This window comes from Salmo trutta, chromosome 25, assembly GCF_901001165.1.
Source record: "Salmo trutta chromosome 25, fSalTru1.1, whole genome shotgun sequence".
Classification (NCBI taxonomy): Eukaryota; Metazoa; Chordata; class Actinopteri; order Salmoniformes; family Salmonidae; genus Salmo; species Salmo trutta.
Genome location: NC_042981.1, coordinates 3,206,842 through 3,228,599, shown reverse-complemented (window position 1 = coordinate 3,228,599; position 21,758 = coordinate 3,206,842). Strand labels below are relative to the sequence as shown.

Sequence of the window (21,758 nt, the reverse complement as noted above, 5' to 3'; positions counted from 1 at the left end):
TTTTTTTTTGGCCGAGACGGTTTCCTAAATAGCACAGTCACAAAGTCAAAATTGTCTATATCTTAAAAATGTACGAAAACAAAGATAATTAACTTGTTGGTCTTAATTTAAGGCAAGAGTTAGACATAAGGTTAGCCGTGTGGTTAAGGTTAAATTTTAAATACAATTTTAAGAACATAATTTTTTTGAAATGGGCGGGGTTTATGACTTTGTGGGTGTGGTAACTAATGACGAGACGCTGATATCGAGTAGAACAAGATCCGTTACTTGACGCGGTGAAGGAATTATCCAAAACATGGTTAGTTTTTTGTTTCTTTTAAAATAGCATGTCTACATTTCTGTTTTAAGTGGTTTTCCAGAGTAAAACAAAAATAAATATTCGATTGCTTGCTAGCTTCTTTTTTTTTTTATGTTGCGTGCGTCAATCAACGGATGCTAGCTAACGCGTTAGCTAATGTTAGTGAAGTGAGTTGTTGTTTTTTTAAACGTCTTGGTTATAAACCTGTCTGACGTCATTATTACATGGTTTTGTATTAATCTTCAGTTAGATGTTGTAGTCTGCGTGTTCATTGACATGTCTGTGTTAAATTCCGAGTTACGCTAGTTTCAGTACTAACGTTTTAGTTAGCGACGACAGTAATTGTATCAATGAGGGGGGGATGGTAGCGAAAACAGATGCCTGGCTTTTGGTCCTGTGTTGCAGGATGATCCAGCTCATAACTTTTTATGAGGTCGTCTAGAAATATGAATTTACTTAAATTTAAAGCATTTTATTTGATGAGATTCAAAGTAATACAGTTGTACTCATTTTGTTACTCATAAGTGATGTTAGTTCAAAAGGCCGGTAGATGGCGATGTTGAGTCGTGTCATGTAACCGTCCGAAGGGGATGTTTACAGCCGGTGTGGTGAGAGAACTTGATCGGTTGAACTATGAAGATACCCAGCGCTCACTTCAAAAAATTGCTCCGTAGAGCTAAGCATGTTGCACTGGGACACGTTTTTAATATTGTGAAAGCCTCTCGTTTTACAATGGGGTCCGCCGTGGTTCTGTGTATTCAAGTTATGCTAATATATTTGAGACCTGTGTATTGCAGTTAATTTCGTCTTTGACTTAAGTATCTCTGAGTAGTAGACCTAAACAGGGAAACAACCAGTCCCAGACAGTTCACGATAGAATATACCAGAGAGGGGGTGGCCTTTACTGCCTAAATTATTGGGACCCTTACAAAACAAGAGAGCAGTTTTGAAAGTGCTGTAACTGCAGTCGACTGGTATTTTGGACACAGTAATTACAGAATAACTGCAGTTGAACTGCAATTATACTGTAACTGCAGTTACACTACAAAATGAATGCAGTAAAAAAAAAAAAAAACTTATTTTGGATGCAGTATTTGCAGTTATACTGCACTCTGGCTGCAATCTTTTTTTTTTGTAAGGGGATCTGGTTCATCTGGAAAACATTCAAAATAGAGATAATTAAAATGGTGTTTTCTTTGAAACCATGAGCCTGGCTGAGAATAGTACATTCTGTTTTCTGCCAGAGTGTGGCGCTGTTTACCACCAGTTTCTCCAAGTCCATAATGAACCCATACTCTCCATCGGCTTACCTACTACAGCAACAACTTTATATATATATTTTTTTAACTAATGACTCAAAGGTGTGTGACCATTAACAGCATATCTACATTTTAGTCATTTAGCAGACGCTCTTATCCAGAGCGACTTACAGTAGTGAATGCATACATTTCATACATTTTTTTTTTTTCCTGTACTGGTCCCCCGTGGGAATCGAACCCACAACCCTGGCGTTGCAAACACCATGCTCTACCAACTGAGCCACACGGGACCATCTATTGTCCTTCTCCAAAAGTGTGGACTTGCACAATTTAATTATTTTTATTTAACTAGGCAAGTCAGTTAAGAACAGATTCTTATTTACAATGACGGCCTACACCTGCCAAACCCGGACGACGCTGGGCCAATTGTGCGTCGCCCTATGGGACTCCCAATCACGTCCGGTTGTGATACAGCCTGGATTTGAACCAGGGTGTATGTGGTGACGCCTCTAGCACTGAGATGCAGTGCCTTAGACCGCTGCGCCACATTTCTTCACATCTCAGGAATTTAACAATGGTGTAAATTAGCTCAAGCCAATGCTTGGATATCCATGAGGAGAGGGATGGACAATTGGTATGCAGCCATTGATTTCAGGTGGCTTCATCAACAGACGGGCTATGTCCCAAAGAGCAACCTTATTCCCTATACATGGTCAGCATTAGTGCACTAAGGAAGGCCCTTAAGGCTCTGGTCAAAAGTAGTATACAGGGAAAAGTTGTAGGGAATAGGGTTGCCCTTTGGAACGCATTCTGCCTGTTGAGCCCCAACCAGCTTATAGGAAACCATTTCTCCATCCCAGTTAAGCAAACAAAGGGGGAGAGGCTGTGACTATAAGTTCATTTTTTTATTTTATTTATATAACTGTCAATGACTATTTGATAAAGTATTTTATTTTTTTGTAGGTTTAATAAAACTGTGAATCCATTTTTTCATTAATGGAATATTCAGACTGAATATGAGAGGAATTCAGACCAATGAGAGGAATTAGTTGCCATTGTGTTGTTGCCGTTCAGCCTCATCTAGCCTTGATATGGAATAACGGAGTAAATCCCTCTGCTTTAGGAAATCATTTTTTGGGGGGGGGGGGTAACACTCCCAGTTTACACAAATCTTTATTTGACTTGCTGTAATAACAGAGTTACAGACCCGTGTAAAAGCATACATGAATTCTCTAACAACTTTTCATTTAAAATGAAAGCATATTCTTCCTTCATTCACCTTTTTCTTTTAATAAGGAAAAGAGCAAAAGCAGTAATGTCCAGCAGGCTCAGACAATATCCATAATGACTTTATAGACAGTACTAACCCTGGTCAGGTGGAGTTTCATATAAATGTAATGGTCTTCATGTTTCTGAGTGTGTGGCAACTCAGTGACCTTCAGGGGGAGAAATAAACAATGAAGGCAGGTATCAGGTAGAGGGGAGGGGGGGGGCAGGTAGAGGGGGGGGGGGGCAGGGAGGGGGGAGGGGGGGGGCAGGTAGAGGGGAGGGGGGGGGGCAGGTAGAGGGGAGGGGGGGGGGGGGGTAGGCATGTCTGGGGGCCAGGCCAGGATGTCCTCAGTCCTAGTGCTTCAGCAACATAGTACACACCACATGTACTGGCGCTAGAGAATAATCAATAGTGTTGTTGTGGATACTGGATAATCTGACTCAGAAACACACACACACACGTTTGACCTGGCTGTGATACTGTAGTACAACTTATATAACTTGACTGAGTCAATTCAGGTAGCATTCAATGTCCTGTGTTTTGTGTTAACCATGGCAACCAGCAATGTAAATAAAGAGATTTTTTTATTTTACTAGGCAAGTCAGATAAGAACAAATTCTTATTTTAAATGATGGCCTAGGAACAGTGGGTTTAACTGCCTTATTCAGGGGCAGAACGACAGATTTTTACCTTGTCAGCTCGGGGATTCGAACTTGCAACCTTTCGGTTACTAGTCCAATGCTCTAACCACTAGGCTACAATGTGCCTCTGTTGTTTTAATGTATTGTTCATGTCAGCCAGGACCATCTTTTCAAAGAAACACCATTTATTTCAATCTCTAGTTGAGGAAAATACGTTTTTGTTTTTGTTCTGATCACAAGGAAATCCTAACAAATTAGTTAACGAGTCCAGTTAGGCAGAACAATCTGAATGTTCTATCAGGAAGTGAGAACAATTAGTTTATCTGGCTGTTTGTTATATGGCTGCAACTAGAAATACTATAATTAAGCAATACGTCCCAAGGAGGTGTGGTATATGGCCAATATACCACGGTTAAGGGCTGTTCTTAGTTACGGAGTGCCTGGACACAGCCTTTAGCCGTGGTATATTGGTCATATACCACAAACCCCCAGAGGTGCCTTATTACTATTATAAACTGGTTACCAACGTAATTAGAGTAGTAAAAATAAATAGTTGGTCATACCTGTGGTATACCGTCTGATATACCACAGCTGTCAGCCAATCAGAATTCAGGGCTTGAACCACCCAGAGTTTTTAACAGTAAATAAATATACTATAAACTTCTCTCCGCTGACCTTTTTGACAAATAACTCTGTGTGAAGAGGCGTCCCGCGGTCTGTTTTTTTGTCGACGAGCTCCAAACTGACGATAACCAGATGATCCCAATCATTTATGTAGTTAGTAAATGAAGCTTCTAGTATGTTCCGTTGAGAACTGTCTGGGACACGTTGTTTTACTACTAAAATATATTTTACTTAAGTCAAAGACAAAATTAACTGCAGTATACTGGTCTCAAATATATTAGCATAACTAGGCTACACAGAACGACGGCGGACACGATGTAAAAACGAGAGGTTTTTCACCATATTAAAACGGCAACATGTCTATTTCCGGGTTACGGAGCGCTCCTTTGAAATAAGAGCTCGTATCGTCGCATACCAATTGATCGCCACATCGGCTATACACTCCTATCCCCCTGGACCGCTTCGTTCATCAAACATTTTCCGTTCAGGCTGCAGAGGCGTTGATTTAATCCTTTTAAATCTATTGATGTCACTCTAACAACAACAACAGCAAAATGTTTAAATCCACATCGTCCGTCAATTTAAACTAGAGATCTTTTTTTTGTTGTTGCATGGGCTGCGTCTCATTCCGCCCAATGTCGGCATTCTGCGGCCCAAAAAAAAGAGGCCATTTTATGCTCCAAAAAATGTGGTCGCGGTTCCGTATCGCAACACATTGACATTTTTGTAGTTCTTTTTTTTTATTTAACTAGGGAAGTCAATTAAGAACAAATTCTTATTTACAATGACGGCCTCCTGCGGGGACGGGGGAATAAAAATTATAGGACAAAACACACATGACGAGACACTACAACACTACATAAAGAGAGACCTAAGCAAGGCAGCAACACATGACAACAACATGGTAGCAACACAACATGGTAGCAGCACAAAACATGGTACAAACATTATTGAGCACCAACAACAGCACAAAGGGCAAGAAGGTAGAGACAACAATAACATCACACAAAGCAGCCGCAACTGTCAGTAAGAGTGTCCATGATTGAGTCTTTGAATGAAGAGACAAAACTGTCCAGTTTGAGTGTTTTGTTGCAGCTCGTTCCAGTCGCTAGCTGCAGCGAAACTGAAAAGACGAGCGACCCAGGGATGTGTGTGTTTTGGGAGCCTTTAACAGAATGTGACTGGCAGAACGGGTGTTGTATGTGGAGGATGAGGGCTGCAGTAGATATCTCAGATAGGAGGGGAGTGAGGCCTAACACGGAACCCAAACCGGCTGCGTACCTTCGTGCATAAATGTATTTTGTCCCCCTACACCAAACTGCGATCACAACACGCAGGTTAAAATATCAAAACAAACTCTGAACCAATGACATTCATTTGGGGACAGGTTGAAAAGCATTAAACATTTATGGCAATTTAGCTAGCTAGCTTGCACTTGCTAGCTAATTTGTCCTATTTAGCTAGCTTTCTGTTGCTAGCTAATTTGTCCCGGGATATAAACATTAAGTTGTTATTTTACCTTAAATGCACAAGGTCCTCTACTTCGACAATTAATCCACACATAAAACGGTCAACCGAATAGTTTCTAGTCATCTCTCTTCCTTCCAGGCTTTTTCTTCTCTTGACTTTATAATGCGATTGGCAACTTTCATAAATTAGGTGCATTACCGCCACTGGCCTCGTTTGTCTTTCAGTCACCCACGTGGGTATAACCAATGAGGAGATGGCACGTGGGTACCTGCTTCTATAAACCAATGAGGAGATGGCACGTGGGTACCTGCTTCTATAAACCAATGAGGAGATGGGAGAGGCAGGACTTGCAGTGCGATCTGGGTCAGAAATAGCGGTGTAGTCAAACCTGTAAGATATGATTGGTTGGTGGTTGGTGGGGACGGGAGGTCCTGTATAAACACAAACTCACTTCCTTGACAACAGCTCTGTGCTGCTTCGTGAAGAACCAGAAGTATGAATGGCTTGACTTCTAGTCCCGTGTGGCTCAGTTGGTAGAGCATGGTGTTTGCAACGCCAGGGTTGTGGGTTCGATTCCCATGGGGGACCAGTATGGAGAGAAAAAAATGTATGAAATGTGTACATTCACTACTGTATGTCACTCTGGATAAGAGCGTCTGCTAAATGACTAAAATGTAAATGTACAGAGGCCGTATGATTGTAAATGCTCAACTGCCAATGTAGACGTCAGATTGATCATGCAGTGCCTTTTAGGCCAGATGCGCATGTGTTTTGCCATATGTTGTTTTTGCCGGATGTCTAGCCTGCATTTTCTTCTTGCACATGTCCTTCGCAAGGCTGCAGAACAGTTTGTAGCATGGAGAAGATCCTGTTCGACCAAAGCTAATATACAGAATAAAAACCATCAATGCAACATGTAAAGTGTTGGGTCTCATGTTTCATGAGCTGAAATAAAAGATCCCAGAAATGTTCCATTCCCACAAAAAGCTTATTTCTCTCAAATTTTGTCCACAGATTTGTTTTACATCCCAGTTAGTGAGCATTTCTCTTTTGGCCAAGAGAAACCATCCACCTGACAGGTGTGACATATCAAGAAGCTGATTAAACAGCAGGATCATTACACAGGTGAACCTTATGCTGGAGACAATAAAAGGCCACTAAAATGTGCCGGTTTGTCACAACACAATGCCACAGCTGTCTAAAGTTTTAAGGGAGAGTGCAATTTGCATGCTCACTGCAGGAATGACAACCAGAGAATTTAATGTTATTTTCTCTACCATAAGCCACCTCCAAATTTGTCCAACCTGCCTTACTACAGCAGACCACGTGTATGGCGTTGTGTGGGCAAGCGGTTTGCTGATGTCAACGTTATGAACAAAGTGCCCCGTGGTGGTGGGGTTATGGTGTGGGCAGGCCTAAGCTACGGACCACGAACACAATTGCAATTGGAATGCACGGAGATACCATGACGAGGCCCTGAGGCCCATTGTCGTGCCATTCATCTGCCGCCATCACCTCATGTTTCAGCATGATAATGCACAGCCCCATGTCGCAAGGATCTGTACACAATTCCTGGAAGCTGAAAATGTCCCAGTTCTTCCATGGCCTGCAAACTCACCAGACATGTCAACCATTGAGCATGTTTGGGATGCTCTGGATCAACGTGTATGACAGCGTGTTGCAGTTTCCGCCAATATCCAGAGGAGTGGAACCAGCATTCCACAGGCCACAATCAACAGCCTGATCAACACTACGTGAAGGAGATGTCGCTCTGCAAGAGGAAAATGGTCACACTAGATACTGACTGGTTTTCTGTATTGCCAGTTATGTGAAATCCATAGATTAGGGCCGTAGGAATTTATTTAAATTTTATTTTATTTCACCTTTATTTAACCAGGTTAGCTAGTTGAGAACAAGTTCTCATTTATAACTGCGACCCTGGTCAAGATAAAGCAAAGCAGTTCGACACATACAACAACACAGAGTAATGAATGTCTTTCAGTTGACTGATTTTTTTCCTTTATATAAACTGTAACACAGTAAAATCTTAGACATTGTTGCTTTTTGCGGGGTTTTTTTTCTCTGTATAATTAGAACAGATGAAAGTTATTCTCCTACCGATCATCCGGGTTCACGGGCTGGCGGCGCTACCAACGGCCTGGCGGCGCTACCAACGGGTTCACGGGCTGGCGGCGCTACCAACGGGCTCACGGGCTGGCGGCGCTACCAACGGGCTGGCGGCGCTACCAACGGGCTCACGGGCTGGTGGAGCTACCAACGGGCTGGCGGAGCTACCAACGGGCTGGCGGAGCTACCAACGGGCTGCTGGATCTACCAACGGGTTCATAGGCTGGCGGTGCTACCAGTGGGTTCACAGGCTGGCGGCGCTACCAACAGGCTGGCAGGCGCTACCAACGGGCTGGCGGCGCTACCAACGGGTTCACAGGCTGGCGGAGCTACCAACGGGTTCATAGGCTGGCGGCGCTACCAACGGGCTGGCGGAGCTACCAACGGGTTCATAGGCTGGCGGCGCTACCAACGGGCTGGCGGTGCTACCAACGGGCTGGCGGTGCTACCAACGGGCTGGCGGAGCTACCAACGGGTTCACGGGCTGGCGGAGCTACCAACGGGCTGGCGGCGCTACCAACGGGCTGGCGGAGCTACCAACGGGTTCATAGGCTGGCGGAGCTACCAACGGGCTGGCGGCGCTACCAACGGGCTGGCGGTGCTACCAATGAGTTCACAGGCTGGCGGCGCTACCAACGGGCTGGCGGCGCTACCAACGGGTTCACAGGCTGGCGGCGCTACCAACGGACTGGCGGAGCTACCAACGGTTTCATAGGCTGGCGGAGCTACCAACGGGCTGGCGGAGCTACCAACGGTTTCATAGGCTGGCGGAGCTACCAACGGGCTGGCGGCGCTACCAACGGGCTCACGGGCTGGTGGAGCTACCAACGGGCTGGCGGAGCTACCAACGGGCTGGCGGAGCTACCAACGGGCTGGCGGATCTACCAACGGGTTCATAGGCTGGCGGTGCTACCAGTGGGTTCACAGGCTGGCGGCGCTACCAACAGGCTGGCAGGCGCTACCAACGGGCTGGCGGCGCTACCAACGGGTTCACAGGCTGGCGGAGCTACCAACGGGTTCATAGGCTGGCGGCGCTACCAACGGGCTGGCGGAGCTACCAACGGGTTCACAGGCTGGCGGAGCTACCAACGGGTTCATAGGCTGGCGGCGCTACCAACGGGCTGGCGGAGCTACCAACGGGTTCATAGGCTGGCGGCGCTACCAACGGGCTGGCGGCGCTACCAACGGGCTGGCGGAGCTACCAACGGGTTCACAGGCTGGCGGAGCTACCAACGGGTTCATAGGCTGGCGGCGCTACCAACGGGCTGGCGGAGCTACCAACGGGTTCACAGGCTGGCGGAGCTACCAACGGGTTCATAGGCTGGCGGCGCTACCAACGGGCTGGCGGAGCTACCAACGGGTTCATAGGCTGGCGGCGCTACCAACGGGCTGGCGGTGCTACCAACGGGCTGGCGGAGCTACCAACGGGTTCATAGGCTGGCGGCGCTACCAACGGGCTGGCGGTGCTACCAACGGGCTGGCGGTGCTACCAACGGGCTGGCGGTGCTACCAACGGGCTGGCGGAGCTACCAACGGGTTCACGGGCTGGCGGAGCTACCAACGGGCTGGCGGCGCTACCAACGGGCTGGCGGAGCTACCAACGGGCTGGCGGCGCTACCACCGGGCTGGCGGTGCTACCAATGAGTTCACAGGCTGGCGGCGCTACCAACGGGCTGGCGGCGCTACCAACGGGTTCACAGGCTGGCGGCGCTACCAACGGACTGGCGGAGCTACCAACGGTTTCATAGGCTGGCGGAGCTACCAACGGGCTGGCGGAGCTACCAACGGTTTCATAGGCTGGCGGAGCTACCAACGGGCTGGCGGCACTACCAACGGGCTGGCGGAGCTACCAACGGGTTCACAGGCTGGCGGCGCCACCAACGGGTTCACGGGCTGGCGGCGCTACCAACGGGCTGGCGGAGCTGCCAACGGGTTCACAGGCTGGTGGAGCTACCAACGGGTTCACAGGCTGGCGGAGCTAACAGCGGGCTGGCGGAGCTAAATTCACTAGCTTTCCCGAGTGGCGCAGCAGTCTAAGGCACTGCATCTCAGTGCTAGAGGCGTCACTACAGACCTTGGTTCAATTCCAGGCTGTAGGGGCCCAGGGCCCATTGGCTGTAACCTATAAAGCTGCAGTTATCAGTAGTTGTTCACCTGAAAAATCCTCGTCTTTTCTTCACATACAGTTTAGGTGTAGGCTGCTGCAAAATTTCTGTCAGGAGAGATAGCTTGTGAATGTTGGGAGTGATGTGTATACACGTTTGCAACAACAAAAATGTACCGGAGGACAGTGGAGCGGCATGTGCTTTTTTGCCTGGCCTGCGCAACCTGTGATTTCCGTGAATCTGATTGGTCAAGACACAGAGCAGAACCTTGCAGCACTCAAAATATAGAGGACAAAGTCTCAAGTCACAATTTTTTTTTTAAGTCACGGTCCCCTTCCCAGTGGGTCTCGGAACCTCTTGTCCCCTTCCCAGGTCACATGTGGCTCAGTTGGTAGAGTATGGAGTTTGCAACGCCAGGGTTGTGGGTTCGATTCCCACGGGGGGACCAGTACGGAGAAAAAAATGTATGAAATGTATGTATTCACTACTGTAAGTCGCTCTGGATAAGAGCGTCTGCTAAATGACTAAAATGTCAATGTCTCGCATCCCCTTCCCAGTCTTGACTTTTGTCAAATGATTGATACTTGGCTTCCATGTCACCAGAATAAGACCCTGGATGTTTAATGAAAAGGAGCATCAAGATCACAGTGCACTTTCACCCCCCCATCATAACAGCCCGGAGCTACCAACGGGCTGGCGGATCTACCAACGGGTTCATAGGCTGGCGGTGCTACCAGTGGGTTCACAGGCTGGCGGCGCTACCAACAGGCTGGCAGGCGCTACCAACGGGCTGGCGGCGCTACCAACGGGTTCACAGGCTGGCGAAGCTACCAACGGGTTCATAGGCTGGCGGCGCTACCAACGGGCTGGCGGAGCTACCAACGGGTTCACAGGCTGGCGGAGCTACCAACGGGTTCATAGGCTGGCGGCGCTACCAACGGGCTGGCGGAGCTACCAACGGGTTCATAGGCTGGCGGCGCTACCAACGGGCTGGCGGCGCTACCAACGGGCTGGCGGAGCTACCAACGGGTTCACAGGCTGGCGGAGCTACCAACGGGTTCATAGGCTGGCGGCGCTACCAACGGGCTGGCGGAGCTATCAACGGGTTCACAGGCTGGCGGAGCTACCAACGGGTTCATAGGCTGGCGGCGCTACCAACGGGCTGGCGGAGCTACCAACGGGTTCATAGGCTGGCGGCGCTACCAACGGGCTGGCGGTGCTACCAACGGGCTGGCGGAGCTACCAACGGGTTCATAGGCTGGCGGCGCTACCAACGGGCTGGCGGTGCTACCAACGGGCTGGCGGTGCTACCAACGGGCTGGCGGTGCTACCAACGGGCTGGCGGAGCTACCAACGGGTTCACGGGCTGGCGGAGCTACCAACGGGCTGGCGGCGCTACCAACGGGCTGGCGGAGCTACCAACGGGCTGGCGGCGCTACCAACGGGCTGGCGGTGCTACCAATGAGTTCACAGGCTGGCGGCGCTACCAACGGGCTGGCGGCGCTACCAACGGGTTCACAGGCTGGCGGCGCTACCAACGGACTGGCGGAGCTACCAACGGTTTCATAGGCTGGCGGAGCTACCAACGGGCTGGCGGAGCTACCAACGGTTTCATAGGCTGGCGGAGCTACCAACGGGCTGGCGGCACTACCAACGGGCTGGCGGAGCTACCAACGGGTTCACAGGCTGGCGGCGCCACCAACGGGTTCACGGGCTGGCGGCGCTACCAACGGGCTGGCGGAGCTGCCAACGGGTTCACAGGCTGGTGGAGCTACCAACGGGTTCACAGGCTGGCGGAGCTACCAGCGGGCTGGCGGAGCTAAATTCACTAGCTTTCCCGAGTGGCGCAGCAGTCTAAGGCACTGCATCTCAGTGCTAGAGGCGTCACTACAGACCTTGGTTCAATTCCAGGCTGTAGGGGCCCAGGGCCCATTGGCTGTAACCTATAAAGCTGCAGTTATCAGTAGTTGTTCACCTGAAAAATCCTCGTCTTTTCTTCACATACAGTTTAGGTGTAGGCTGCTGCAAAATTTCTGTCAGGAGAGATAGCTTGTGAATGTTGGGAGTGATGTGTATACACGTTTGCAACAACAAAAATGTACCGGAGGACAGTGGAGCGGCATGTGCTTTTTTGCCTGGCCTGCGCAACCTGTGATTTCCGTGAATCTGATTGGTCAAGACACAGAGCAGAACCTTGCAGCACTCAAAATATAAAGGACAAAGTCTCAAGTCACAATTTTTTTTTTAAGTCACGGTCCCCTTCCCAGTGGGTCTCGGAACCTCTTGTCCCCTTCCCAGGTCACATGTGGCTCAGTTGGTAGAGTATGGAGTTTGCAACGCCAGGGTTGTGGGTTCGATTCCCACGGGGGGACCAGTACGGAGAAAAAAATGTATGAAATGTATGTATTCACTACTGTAAGTCGCTCTGGATAAGAGCGTCTGCTAAATGACTAAAATGTCAATGTCTCGCATCCCCTTCCCAGTCTTGACTTTTGTCAAATGATTGATACTTGGCTTCCATGTCACCAGAATAAGACCCTGGATGTTTAATGAAAAGGAGCATCAAGATCACAGTGCACTTTCACCCCCCCATCATAACTTATTTAATCTGCATCGTTTCCACCGGCATCTATCGCATAATTAATTTGAACGACAAAAAGATCCCACCATGTCGAACGATCAAATGATCTGTTGGCATTTATAACATTTTTACTAAAACTTCTTGTTTCCATGAGTTGTCGTGATTTATTTTTTATTTTTAATACATTATGACTTTCCACACGTATAAACATGGTTACAGTTGGAAATTATAGTGGCTACAGCGTATTCTAAAATGTAAGATTTAATTCAGATCTGTCAATTTTGTACCTTTACTAAAATATGCTTAAGCTAGTATTTGAGTTTTTATTCATTTTAAAAGCTCAGACGCACCGCTGGGGTTGTCAAACGTTTGCTTGCTGACAGTACTTAGCACCTCTGAACAGAGTGTTGGCAGTTTATAGCGGTGTTTGAATACCCATACTAACATACTTTATACTACATACTTAATGAGTATATACTACAATATTTTAAACTATTAGTTCATTTTAGTATACTGTAAACGAAAGGTATTGTTTCAGTTGAGCGTGATAGCGCTTTGCCTGTCTAACGGAAGTTGATGCTGTTGCTATGCAACCTCTTGCTAGCATGTTAGCATAACAAATGACTAACGTTAGCTAAACATTTTACGATTTCGGGTGTGTTTTTGTCAATTCGATCTCGAGTGCCAGAGTGCGCTCTGGGAGTTTTGTAAATCCAGATTGTCCGTTCGTAAATCTAGAGCGTTCAGAGCACACACTGGACGCTCTGGCTGAGGAGTAGGGTTGATCCGAGCGTTCAACTTTGAACGTTTCTTCAAGTGCAGTCGCAAAAACCATCAAGCTCTATGATGAAACTGGCTCTCATGAGGACCGCCACAGAAAAGGAAGACCCAGAGTTACCTCTGCTGCAGAGGATACGTTCATTAGAGTTACCAGCCTCAGAAATTGCAGCCCAAATGAATGCTTCACAGAGTTCAAGTAACAGACACATCTCAACATCAACTGTTCAGAGGAGACTGTGTAAATCAGTCCTTCATGGTCTAATTGCTGCAAAGAAACCACTACTAAAGGACACCAATAAGAAGAAGAGACTTGCTTTGGCCCAGAAACACGAGCAATGGACATTAAACCGGTGGAAATCTGTCCTTTGGTCTGATGAGTCCAAATGTAATATTTTTGGTTCCAACCGCCGTGTCTTTGAGACGCAGAGTAGGTGAACAGATGATCTCCCATGTGTGGTTCCCACCGTGAAGCATGGAGGAGGAGTGATGGTGTGGGGATGCTTTGCTGGTGACACTGTCTGTGATATATTTAGAATTCAAGGCACACTTAACCAGCATGGCTTCCACAGCATTCTGCAGCGATACGCCATCCCATCTGGTTTGGGCTTAGTCCCACTATCATTTGTTTTTCAATAGAACAATGACCCAAAACACACCTCCAGGCTGTGTAAGGGCTATTTGACCAAGAAGGAAAGGGATTGAGTGCTGCATCAGATGACTTGGCCTCCACAATCACCCGACAACCCAATTTGAAATGGTTTGGGATGAGTTGGACCGCAGAGTGAAGGAAAAGCAGCCAACAAGTGCTCAGCATATGTGGGAACTCATTCAAAACTGTTGGAAAGTATTCCAGAGAAAGCTGGTTGAGAGAATTCGAAGTGTGTGCAAAGCTGTCAAGGCAAAGGGTGGATATTTTGAAGAATCTCAAATATAAAATATATTTTGATTTGTTTAACACTTGTTGTTGGTTGCTACATGATTCCATATGTTATTTTATAGTTTTTGATGTCTTCACTATTATTCTATAATGTAGAAAATAGTAAAAATAAAGAAAAACCCTTGAATGAGTAGCTGTCCAAACTTCTGACTGGTACTGTATTTTTTTTGGGGGGGGGGGGGGGGTGTCTCCCCCACTTAGGGGTTCGTGCTCTCTGATTGGCTCAAAGTCAAGTTTTTGTCCACTAACGAGCATTGCGATTCGCTACCGGGTCGGCACGCAGCAGGTACCGCTTTTGTTCTAGCAAAAGAAGGAACGGCCTCACGCTGTGTTTAATAAGTATCTATCAGCAGTCTATTGGAAGTGAGATTCTCTGTGTGTTTTTTTTTTTTATGCTTTTATTACAACTGAAATGTTGTTTTGAGTACTGAACAGCTTCTACCCCCAAATAGTTAGTCTAGGTAGCTATTGGTTAACTATCTGCATTGACCCTTTTTGCACCAACTCTTTTGACTCATCACGTACCCTGTTATCTATCCTGTTGCCTAGTCACTTTACCCATCCCTAATATGTACGTGCATGGATCTAGCTCTATTCCCTCGTACTCCTACCCGCCGACTCCGTACTGGTACCCCGCGTATATAGCCAAGTTATCGTAACTCATTGTGTATTTGTTCCTCGTTCTTTATTAAAAATTATTTCTCTTTTTTTTTTCTTTTTTTTTCTCTCTCTGCATTGTTGGAAAGGGCCCATAAGTCAGCATTTTACTGTTAGTCTACACCTGTTTTGTTTAGGAAGCATTTCACTGTTAGTCTACACCTGTTTTGTTTAGGAAGCATTTCACTGTTAGTCTACACCTGTTTTGTTTAGGAAGCATTTCACTGTTAGTCTACACCTGTTTTGTTTAGGAAGCATTTCACTGTTAGTCTACACCTGTTTTGTTTAGGAAGCATTTCACTGTTAGTCTACACCTGTTTTGTTTAGGAAGCATTTCACTGTTAGTCTACACCTGTTTTGTTTAGGAAGCATTTCACTGTTAGTCTACACCTGTTTTGTTTAGGAAGCATTTCACTGTTAGTCTACACCTGTTTTGTTTAGGAAGCATTTCACTGTTAGTCTACACCTGTTTTGTTTAGGAAGCATTTCACTGTTAGTCTACACCTGTTTTGTTTAGGAAGCATTTCACTGTTAGTCTACACCTGTTTTGTTTAGGAAGCATTTCACTGTTAGTCTACACCTGTTTTGTTTAGGAAGCATTTCACTGTTAGTCTACACCTGTTTTGTTTAGGAAGCATTTCACTGTTAGTCTACACCTGTTTTGTTTAGGAAGCATTTCACTGTTAGTCTACACCTGTTTTGTTTAGGAAGCATTTCACTGTCAGTCTACACCTGTTTGTTTAGGAAGCATTTCACTGTTAGTCTACACCTGTTTTGTTTAGGAAGCATGTGACCAATAACATGAGATAATGTGTTGTTGCAGTCTCACACGATCCTGTTGGTCCAGCCCACCAAGAGGCCAGAGGGACGGACGTATGCTGATTATGAATCAGTCAACGAGTGCATGGAAGGTACATTTGACAGCCACCTAAAGTGACAGAGAAGGATATAGAACCCACATCGTCTGTGAACCCACAACGACTTGATGGAATATTTTTAAATGCCCGTTTTTTTTTTTTTTTAGATGGTCAACCAGTTTAAACTATCACTAATCTATACATCTCTTTGACAGGTGTGTGTAAGATGTACGAGGAACACCTAAAGAGAATGAACCCAAACAGTCCATCCATCACCTATGACATCAGTCAACTGTTTGACTTCATTGATGACCTGGCTGACCTCAGCTGCTTGGTGTAAGTCTGGTGACGTTCCAGGAAGTGTTGCAACTTGTCTGTGTAGGCAACCTGGAACGTCTCCCAGTCCTAGTTGTTGTTCTTTCGTCTGAAATGAATCTTTCTGAACGATATCAAATGCCATATATTTGTTTTGGGGGGAATGTATTTATTAATAACCTGGTTGTTTTAATTTGCGTTAGAGTTGTTATAAGGGTACTATGCATGCCCTATAATGTCTTATAGTTCACTATAACACCAGTGTTAGATCTGCAGGCATCAAGTGAAGTGTCACCGAAGTGTGCTTCTTCACTTCTTCTGTTAAGAAACATCCTAGGGTTGAGGATTTCTATCGCCTCGTGAGGCTCAATTTTGATGGGGACACTCCCGTCTCTCTTTCTCCGCTAGGTACCGTGCTTTAATATATCGTTCCGTCTGTCTCCGCTAGGTACCGTGTTTTAATATATCGTTCCGTCTGTCTCCTCTAGGTACCGTGTTTTAATATATCGTTCCGTCTGTCTCCGCTAGGTACCGTGTTTTAATATATCGTTCCGTCTGTCTCCGCTAGGTACCGTGTTTTAATATATCGTTCCGTCTGTCTCCGCTAGGTACCGTGTTTTAATATATCGTTCCGTCTGTCTCCGCTAGGTACCGTGTTTTAATATATCGTTCCGTCTGTCTCCGCTAGGTACCGTGTTTTAATATATCGTTCCGTCTGTCTCCGCTAGGTACCGTGTTTTAATATATCGTTCTGTCTGTCTCCTCTAGGTACCGTGTTTTAATATATCGTTCCGTCTGTCTCCTCTAGGTACCAGCCCATGTTTTAATATATCGTTCTGTCTGTCTCCGCTAGGTACCGTGTTTTAATATATCGTTCCGTCTGTCTCCTCTAGGTACCAGCCCATGTTTTAATATATCGTTCTGTCTGTCTCCGCTAGGTACCGTGTTTTAATATATCGTTCCGTCTGTCTCCGCTAGGTACCGTGCTTTAATATATCGTTCCGTCTGTCTCCGCTAGGTATCGTGTTTTAATATATCGTTCCGTCTGTCTCCGCTAGGTACCGTGCGGACACACAGACGTACCAGCCGTACAACAAGGACTGGATCAAGGAGAAGATTTACGTGCTGCTGCGACGCCAGGCCCAACAGGCTGGGAAATGAGACTACAGTCCTTTAGTTCCAGGCTGCGCTGCACTGCAGACTGTCAGCTAACCACATCGTACAATACAGCAATCTGATGACAACTGCGTAGTCAATGACATTGGTTGATGCAGTGCAACGTCTGCAATGTAGTCTGCCTGGAACGCGACCAATCTATGACGGAAGAGGTCATAGATTGGGGGGGGGGGGGGGGGGTTTGATAGGAACAGAGAAGGGTTGAATTATGTTAGTATAATATTCAGGACTCATAATATCTTATAAGTTGTCTAAGTGAGAACTTTTCTATTAGGATGGGGTGTAGTGTGATTTTAAATTTTATTTTGAAATGTTTGTATTTAAAATTGTTTCCCCTTTATGAAGATGTCTTTTGTCTTTACTTAAATAAATAAAAATTTAAAAAAGCAAGAAATACTCAAGGTTTTTGTTACTGTTAAATGTTTGTGTTCTGTACTCATAAGGAGATGAGTTGTCCACTGAGGCCTGCTTTGAATTCCTACTAAACTCAGCAAGAAAAAGAAATGTCCCTTTTTCAGGACCCTGTCTTTCAAAGATAATTTGTCAAATCCAAATAACTTCACAGATCTTCATTGTAAAGGGTTTAAACACTGTTTCCCATGCTTGTTCAATGAACCATAAACCATAAACTATTAATGAACATGCACCTGTGGAACGGTCGTTAAGACACTAACAGCTTACAGACGGTAGGCAATTAAGGTCACAGTTATGAAAACTTTGGACACTAAAGAGGCCTTTCTGCTGACTGGAAAAACCAAAAGAAAGATGCCCAGGGTCCCTGCTCATCTGCGTGAACGTGCCTTAGGCATGCTGTAAGGAGGCATGAGGACTGCAGATATGGCCAGGGCAATAAATTGCAGTGTCCGTACTGTGAGACGCCTAAGACAGTGCTACAGGGAGACAGGACAGACAGCTGATCGTCCTCGCAGTGTAACAACACCTGCACAGGATCGGTACATCCGAACATCACACCTGCGGAGCAGGTACAGGATGGCAACAACAACTGCCCGAGTTACACCATGAACGCGCAATCCCTCCATCAGTGCTTAGGCTGTCCGCAATAGGCTGAGAGAGGCTGGACTGAGGGCTTGTAGGCCTGTTGTAAGACAGGTCCTCACCAGACATCACCGGCAACAACGTTGCCTATGGGCACAAACCCACTGTCGCTGGATCAGACAGGACTGGCAAAAAGTGCTCTTCACTGACTAGTCGCGGTTTTGTCTCACCAGGGGTGATGGTCGGATTCGCGTTTATCGCCGAAGGAATGAGCGATACACCGAGGCCTGTACTCTGGAGCGGGATCGATTTGGAGGTGGAGGGTCCGTCATGGTCTGGGGTGGTGTGTCACAGCATCATCGGACTGAGCTTGTTGTCATTGCAGGCAATCTCAACGCTGTGCGTAACAGGGAAGACATCCTCCTCCCTCATGTGGTACCCTTCCTGCAGGCTCATCCTGACATGACCCTCCAGCATGACAATGCCACCAGCCATACTGCTCGTTCTGTGCGTGATTTCCTGTAAGACAGGAATGTCAGTGTTCTGCCATGGCCAGCGAAGAGCCCGGATCTCAATCCCATTGAGCACGTCTGGGACCTTTTGGATCGGAAGGTGAGGGCTAGGGCCATTCCCCCCAGAAATGTCTGGGTACTTGTAGGTGCCTTGGTGGAAGAGTGGGGTAACATCACACAGCAAGAACTGGCAAATCTGGTGCAGTCCATGAGGAGGAGATGCACAGCAGTACTTAATGCAGCTGGTGGCCACCAGATACTGACTGTTACTTAGGATTTTGACCCCCCCTTTGTTCAGGGACACATTATTCCATTTCTGTTAGTCACATGTCTGTGGAACTTGTTCAGTTTATGTCTCAGTTGTTGAATCTTGTTATGTTCATACACATATTTACACATGTTAAGTTTGCTGAAAATAAAACGCAGTTGACAGTGAGAGGACGTTTCTTTTTTTTGTTGCTGAGTTTTATATTGTAAGAACCTTAGAGATATCGACTGAATGGTACACTAATGGTTGTCTCTTTTTTATACATTTTTAATTTTAAAATTTTAATGAATGATTTTTCACATCAATGGCCCTGTGAGAAGTTTGATGCTCACTTTGAAATCATATTTATTGGGGGAAGTTCAATGATCTTTACTGAAATATGAATGTGCACTTATTGATACATTATTTCAGTCATATGCCGTTTGGTTTATTATGGGGGAAGGCCTGTCAGTCAGTGGCTATTTGATGCTGATTGGTTTATTATGGGGGAAGGCCTGTCAGTCAGTGGCTATTTGATGCTGATAGGTTTATTATGGGGGAAGGCCTGTCAGTCAGTGGCTATTTGATGCTGATTGGTTTATTATGGGGGAAGGCCTGTCAGTCAGTGGCTATTTGATGGTATCTGTTTATTATGGGGGAAGGCCTGTCAGTCAGTGGCTATTTGATGCGTATCTGTTTATTATGGGGGAAGGCCTGTCAGTAAGTGACTATTTGATGCTGATAGGTTTATTATGGGGGAAGGCCTGTCAGTCAGTGGCTATTTGATGCTGATTGGTTTATTATGGGGGAAGGCCTGTCAGTCAGTGACTATTTGATGCTGATAGGTTTATTATGGGGGAAGGCCTGTCAGTCAGTGGCTATTTGATGCTGATTGGTTTATTATGGGGGAAGGCCTGTCAGTCAGTGACTATTTGATGCTGATTGGTTTATTATGGGGGAAGGCCTGTCAGTCAGTGGCTATTTGATGCTGATTGGTTTATTATGGGGGAAGGCCTGTCAGTCAGTGGCTATTTGATGCTGATTGGTTAATTATGGGGGAAGGCATGTCAGTCAGTGGCTATTTGATGCGTATCTGTTTAATATGGGTGAAGGCCTGTCAGTCAGTGGCTATTTGATGCGTATCTGTTTATTATGGGGGAAGGCCTGTCAGTCAGTGGCTATTTGATGCTGATAGGTTTATTATGGGGGAAGGCCTGTCAGTCAGTGGCTATTTGATGCGTATCTGTTTATTATGGGGGAAGGCCTGTCAGTGAGTGGCTATTTGATGCTGATAGGTTTATTATGGGGGAAGGCCTGTCAGTCAGTGGCTATTTGATGCTGATCAGTTTATTATGGGAGAAGGCCTGTCAGTCAGTGGCTATTTGATGCTGATTGGTTTATTATGGGGGAAGGCCTGTCAGTCAGTGGCTATTTGATGCGTATCTGTTTTAATTGTGCTGCATGTGTCATTTATTTTCTCACCAGGCCATTTCTGGAAATTTTACATTTTGAAATGTTTCAAATGTCATTGATGCCTTTTAACGAATCATTCATTGTAAATGTATGCAACATGAAATGATTTTAGACAGTCGCTACTGTTTGGATGGAATATATGAGAAATAAGACCTCTAGCTGAATTATAGGTCTATGAGAATTAGATTTTTTAATTTTTTATTTAACCTTTATTTAACTGGGTAAGTCAGATCTTTAGAGGACAAGTATTTCCATTGGCTTCTGTCCTCATACATGCATAATGAAATAGCTCTGCGATGACAGAACATTATCCAAGAGAGCTGGGGATATTTAAAGCAGCGTTTGTAGAACGTCCGCATGATGACAGCAGCACACGAGAGAGAGAGAGAGAACATGCAGCGTTCCCATCTCTTCTTCACCACTGAAGGACGTAGCGGCAGCTGGCCCACATCTCTTCTTCACCACTGAAGGACGTAGCGGCAGCTGGGCCACATTGCTGCCTTCTACTGTTTTCTACCTTTTGTGTTCTGGTCGGCTCTCTCTCTCACTCTTGTTTCGCACCCACCCCAGTCCCACCCCTCCTCTTAGCATCTCAAAAGACCACTGAGAGAGAATCGATGGCGCAGAGGCCCGCCTTGCTGACAGGACAATAAAACCACAAAAGAAGAAAGGGTGAGTTTTTTTTTTTCTAAGTTGAATTGCGGGAATTTTCTCTAATGGCAGAAGGAGACTGTGGACGGTGGAGTCTGTGGCTATATTTACACAGCATCCTTTGTTGTTTTCCGCTGCCCCCCCCCCCCTTCTCTCTCACCTCTCGAAAGAAATAAGAATCACCAGCACCAAACCATCCATAGCAACTATCTGTACATTATTTTAGATGTGAGATCTAACTCTCACTCCCAATGTACAGCGTATAGCCTATGCAAAATATAACGACAAAAAAAACAAACACCAGTATATTATTTAAGACATGTTTAGACCCACGTTTAAAATTGTGCGGGATGGTTCGAGGTCGGTCGTTTTTAATTCAATGCTCGCTGCGGTAACGTTTACCGTTTACCGCAGGCTGGTGTGTGTGTGTGTGTGTTGAGGTTGTAAACAAAACAAAAAAAAATATGACAGATCGGTGGAGGAGGTCGGTCTATTTCAAGGGACCTCCCCTGGAAATTGAGCGAGAGGGGTAGGAAATGGAGCGAGTAGCCTAATGTTGTTACAATGTGTTATGGGTTAATTCGCACTCGCTTCTCAAGACAGCTCGCTTAAGGACGGGGGGGGGGGGGGTAGCCATCTCTCTGTTTTCAAATAGGATATTATTTTTCTCACCCACACTTTAAAAGCCCATAACATAGGAAAATGGCATATAAACAGAATCATTTGAACCGTTTCCCACAACATAAAAGATGATGTTGAATGTCATTGATATGGTCTGTTAT

The 21,758-nt window shown here is 46.1% G+C and overlaps 2 protein-coding genes across 4 annotated transcripts in view; both read left to right on the top strand.

Annotated features, from left to right (window-relative positions):
• The first annotated feature begins 201 nt into the window (after positions 1 to 201).
• LOC115161851 (enhancer of rudimentary homolog) lies at positions 202 to 17,487 on the top strand. Of its 2 annotated transcripts, none has more exons than XM_029712667.1 (4): positions 202 to 298; positions 15,573 to 15,660; positions 15,822 to 15,942; positions 16,980 to 17,487. In XM_029712667.1, exons 1-4 carry the CDS (start codon positions 296 to 298, stop codon positions 17,080 to 17,082), a joined length of 315 nt encoding a protein of 104 aa, XP_029568527.1. In that variant the 5' UTR covers positions 202 to 295; the 3' UTR covers positions 17,083 to 17,487. The 2 variants fall into 2 exon arrangements, with proteins under 2 accessions (XP_029568527.1, XP_029568526.1); XM_029712666.1 differs by lacking the exon at positions 202 to 298 and adding an exon at positions 352 to 465.
• A 3,007-nt stretch (positions 17,488 to 20,494) lies between these two features.
• si:ch211-168d23.3 (BRD4-interacting chromatin-remodeling complex-associated protein) overlaps positions 20,495 to 21,758 on the top strand; it is a 41,615-nt gene continuing 40,351 nt past the window's right edge. The window contains exon 1 of one of the 2 annotated variants that reach the window (XM_029712612.1): positions 20,495 to 20,997. The gene's annotated coding sequence lies outside the window, so the exon portion shown is untranslated. The remainder of the gene's footprint in view (positions 20,998 to 21,758) is intronic. The other variant, XM_029712613.1, reaches the window with a different exon arrangement.

Coding starts and splice junctions, on each gene's coding strand:
- LOC115161851 (XM_029712666.1), top strand. CDS start 433: ATGCTAGCTAACGCGTTAGCTAATGTTAGTGAA. Junction 15,661..15,821: donor AGTCAACGAGTGCATGGAAG/GTACATTTGACA, acceptor TCTCTTTGACAG/GTGTGTGTAAGATGTACGAG. Junction 15,943..16,979: donor GCTGACCTCAGCTGCTTGGT/GTAAGTCTGGTG, acceptor TGTCTCCGCTAG/GTACCGTGCGGACACACAGA.